The sequence below is a fragment of the Guillardia theta genome, assembly GCF_000315625.1.
Source record: "Guillardia theta CCMP2712 unplaced genomic scaffold GUITHscaffold_555, whole genome shotgun sequence".
Lineage (NCBI taxonomy): Eukaryota > Cryptophyceae > Pyrenomonadales > Geminigeraceae > Guillardia > Guillardia theta.
The window spans coordinates 1-4,284 of NW_005434157.1; the positions used below are offsets into that span (position 1 = coordinate 1).

Genomic DNA, 4,284 nt, shown 5'->3' on the forward strand with positions numbered 1-4,284 from the left:
CAAGCGTCAGGGGGGAGAGGAGGAGAAGAACGAGGTCAAGAAGAAGTGCAGAGGAGGGAGAGAGCAAGGGGGGGGGGGGAGAAGAAGGAGGGAAAGGGGAAGCAAGCAGGAGGAGAAAGAGCAGGAGCAGTAGCAGGAGCAGGAGCAGGAGCAGAGGCTCGGACAGGAGCAGGAGCAGGAGCAGGAGCAGGAGTAGGAGCAGGAGCAGAGGGTCTGGCAGCCATACCGTTTTCTTCTTGCGGGAAGATGCGAGCTCAATCAGCCTCTTCAACTTTACAGTTGCCTCCTCCTGCAAGGTCTGATCAAAGCGCAGCAGCAGCAGCAGCAGCAGCAGCAGCAGCAGCAGGAGTCAAGAGGGGAGGAGGAGGAGGAGGAGGAGGAGTCAGGAAGAGAGGAGGAGGAGGAGGAGGAGGAGGAGGAGCAGCAGCAGCAGCAGCAGTAGATATTTCGTACAATCTGCTGAACTCTTCTCTGCTGCGCGGTGACCATCATGTGCTCGGAGGGGGCGCGACTGACTCCTCCCTCACCCAGCATGGCGACAACAGACAGGAGCAACTCGTCGCCCTCCTCCTCCTCCTCTGCCGTGAGAGGGTTGGCCTGGAGGTACTCGAGCATGGTTCGCTCTGCCTGGAGGAGGGAGGCAGAGGCGAAGAGCTCGTATGCGATGTTCCTCTTCTCCATCTCCTCCCGATGCTTCACCATCCCCTTCATCTGCTTCACCACAGGCACCAGGTGGTTCAGCGAGTTGTCCAGCTCCTTCACCCTCTCCATGAGCACGTGGAACCCCCTCAAGTCCTCCAGAGAGGACCCGTCCTGCTTGCTCTTGTTGAAGGCGCGTTTGGCGCGGTACTTTCTCAGCTCGACCTGAGCTTGCTTCAGCTTCGGCTTGCAAATCTCTTCCTCCGTCTTGAAGCTGTTGAACAGCTCCAGGAAGCATCGAGACACGCTCTCAAACTCCTCCTCGTGCCTCATCGTCTCCTCCTGCTTCCTAAGAGCCTCCAACAACGTCTCGTACTCCTTCCTCCCCTTCGCCTCCTCCTCCTGCAAGGCGTCCCGTGCTCTCCTCGTCCTCATCCCTGACGCTGGGCAGGGAGACACCTCCTCCTCCTCGCTCAACTCCTCTGAGCCCTCCGGCTCGTTCGCCGGCCGTACTGCCATGTCCGGCTCCCTGCTCCGGGGGGGAGGGAGAGGACGAGGGTCTGGTGCGGAGGCAGGGAAGGGCTTGAGAGAATCGGGGAGAGGGGAAGGAGGAGGAGAGGAGAAACCGAGTTTGTTGCGGAGCAGATCATCGCGGACTTGCTTCCTCTTCCTCAGCATCTCCTTCATCCGGCCCAGGGCTGTGCTAGACAACTTGCTCACGAACGAGGCCACGGGAATGCGAAGGTAGTGCAGGCAGCTGGAGGAAGCAACGGCCGTTTCAGTCGCCTCCTCAGAGCCTCCGTCATGCACGAGGGCGAAGCCTCCCACGACCTCGTGCGAGCTCATCACGCAGGAGGGCGTCTGGCCCTCCCCCTTCCTCCCCCCTGCTCCTCCTCGAGCTCAGCGTCAGCTCTCCGGCCACAATGACGAAGAGGAAGGGGGAGCTGTCTCCCTGCTGATACAGCGCCTCTCCCTTACTGAGATGCCGCAGCTCGGACGAGGCAGCGAGCAAGGAGAAGGTCGCGCTGCTCTCCCCCGCCAGCGGCCCCTCCTCCTTCAAGAAGCTCACGATCGCTGCCTGCAGCTTGTCCTCCTCCTCGTCCAACTGAGCCCGAGCAAGGCGATCGAGAGGAAGCTCGACGATGGTGGCGCTGGGGCTGACGACGATGCAGAAGAGGCTGAAAGCATCGACGTCGAGCATGCGCGAAGTCTCCTCCTCGCTGCGCAGCATGCTCTCGAGTAACAGCTCGAACTGCTGGAGGGAAAAGGAGCCCTTGTTCTCGATCTTCGCCCTCTTCGCCGCCTTTCTCACCTCCTCCCTCGTCATGCTCATCCCCAGCCTGCTGAACGCCTGCGCCACCTCCTCCTCATCCAGACTCTCAGAATTGTCAACGTCGATGGACCTGAAGAGTCTCGACATGCTTCCCTGGTGCCTAGTGGCTATCGCCGCCTTCATCGCCTCTGCCGCCCGCCGATGCCTCATGCCCTGCACCTGATTCTTGAGCCGCTGAGCTCCCAGCAGGGATCCCTCCTGGACCAGGTGGGGCTGCAGCTGGTCGACAGCTGAGGTCCAGGTGAGGTGGGAAGAGAGGGAGAGGCCCTCCTGCCGAATGAGCTTGCTCACGACGTGGGAGAGAGGGTTCATCGTCGTCTCGCGCTTCTGCCTCGCGAGCTGCAGCACGTGCTCGTCCTCGATGCTCTCCTCCTTCACGGCCGCAGGGACGATGAACTCCACCACCTCGCCCTCCAGCAGGAACCCAACTCCCGTCAGCTGCATCCTGGTCTTCTGCTTGACTGTTTGACAGGACGAGAGCCTGAGGACGTCAGCGAGGCGATGGAAGGAGAGGTGACGGAGGGACGGGAAGTCGAGGAGGAGGGCGAGCTTAAGACAGTCGTAGCGGAAGCGCGAGGAGGGAGACTTTGCAAGGAGCCGCTTGACCTCGGCGACACGGTCCTGCGGGCTGTGAGCAAGGTCGTTGAGGACGGAAGACCTCTCCATCTCTAGAGCGCGCCTCTTCTCAGCGATGGCGGCTAGGCCCTCTCCTCCTCCTCCTCCTCCTCCTCCTCCTCTCAGCCCTGCACTGTAGGCCTGCAATCCTTTCTCCTCGACGACGCTTGCCTTGCGGTAGACGGTCGCTGACAGCTCCTGCTGCTCTCCTCTCTTCCTCCTCAGCTTGTACAGCACGGGGACATTGCGGGAGTCAAAGATGACAGAGAGCGAGCTCTTCCCCGACAGCGTCTCCACCTGCTTCCCGGCCTCCTGCGGCAGCATGGACCTCGGCATCTTGTTGGTGAGCAGCACCGGCAGGTAACGATCCTCTTTCTGCTTCAGCTCCTGCGGGGGACCCTGCGGGTCTGACTTGACTTTCCTGAGGAGAAGGTAAATAAGGGCGAGCGAGGGCGAGAAGTGAACTAGCAGCGGACATAAGGGACGAGGTGGAGGAGAGAAGAGGAGGGAGCGGACGAGGAGAATGCGGCAAGAAGGGAGGGAGGGAGAGAGAGAGGGAGGGAGGGAGGGAGAGAGGGAGGGAGGGAGGGAGGGAGGGAGGGAGGGAGGGAGAGGAAGCAGAAGAGATCGTAGAGGCTGCTGATCTGATTGACGAAGAGATAGGAGGAGTATCAACACACGAGCTGACCTTGCCTTGCCCCTCCCCTCTCTGTTCCTCCCGCTCTCTTCCCTCACCATCGTCAGCATGTAACACCAAGAGATCAATCAACTCACCCTCCTCCTGCACCAGCTCCTTCCACTCCTCCGGCGTCCTGCTACGGACGGCAAGCACACTCTGTGACCTGCGATCGCCTCTCTCCTCGCTCATCACAGGGCTGACAGACGACAGGGCTTCCCGAGCAGGTCGCTCCTTCTTCCTCCTCCTCATCCCTCTTGCCCGCGGCGTCAGCCCACGGGGCCGATCGATCTCTCTGTCATCATTGCACAGCAGCGCTTGCTTCCTCTTCTCCTCCTCCCCTCGAAGACTCTTCCTCTTCCACCCGTACCCCAACGTGAGGGTCACCACCCGGGCTGCTGGCCCAGGCTGCTGGAACGAGCTCCTGCTGCCCCTCAAGGGGAAGTCCGCAAGTCGCATGTCCATGTTGGGTGCGCTCCTCCTTCAACCAGCCGCCATCGTGTTTGCGAGGAAGGACGCCATACGAAGCTAGAGGATCCTGAAGGAGAGAGGAGGAGAGAGACAGAAGGAGAGGGAAGGGGAGGGAGAGAGGGAGGGAGAGAGAGAGAGAAAGAAAACGTCAATACGAATCAAAACGAAAAGATGACGTCCAATCCCTCAGGGTTGTGTTGACTTAGACGAGATCCTCTATCATTTGAACCACTCGCCCCTCCATCATCCTTGCCGTCTTGCTACTTCATGTGCTTGATCTGGTCTTCTACAATCAGCAACTTCTGCTCCTTGATATTCGTATTTCTCTCTTCCTCTCCTTCTCTTTCCTGCTAGAGCACTGATTCCCATCCTACATCCAATCATTCCTCTAGCAAGTGTTCCCTTTTCCTCCTCTATCTCCTCCTATGCCCCCTCCTCCTCCTGTTCTCCCTCCTCTCCCTCCTCTCCCTCCTCTCCCTCCTCTCCCTCCTCCCTCCTCTCCCTCCCTCCTCTTCCTCCTCCCTCCTCTTCCTCCTCCTCCTCCTCCTCC

General features: G+C 60.2%; 1 protein-coding gene across 1 annotated transcript; it reads right to left on the bottom strand.

Annotated features, from left to right (window-relative positions):
* Positions 1-486: 486 nt before the first annotated feature.
* Positions 487-3,728, bottom strand: GUITHDRAFT_149626 (hypothetical protein; the record flags this gene model as incomplete). The annotated part of the gene is made up of 3 exons (XM_005817801.1): positions 487-1,523; positions 1,618-3,051; positions 3,362-3,728. Coding segments are annotated over 3 exons (2,838 nt in total), but the record flags the coding sequence as incomplete, so codon positions are not given.
* Between the last annotated feature and the right edge of the window lie 556 nt (positions 3,729-4,284).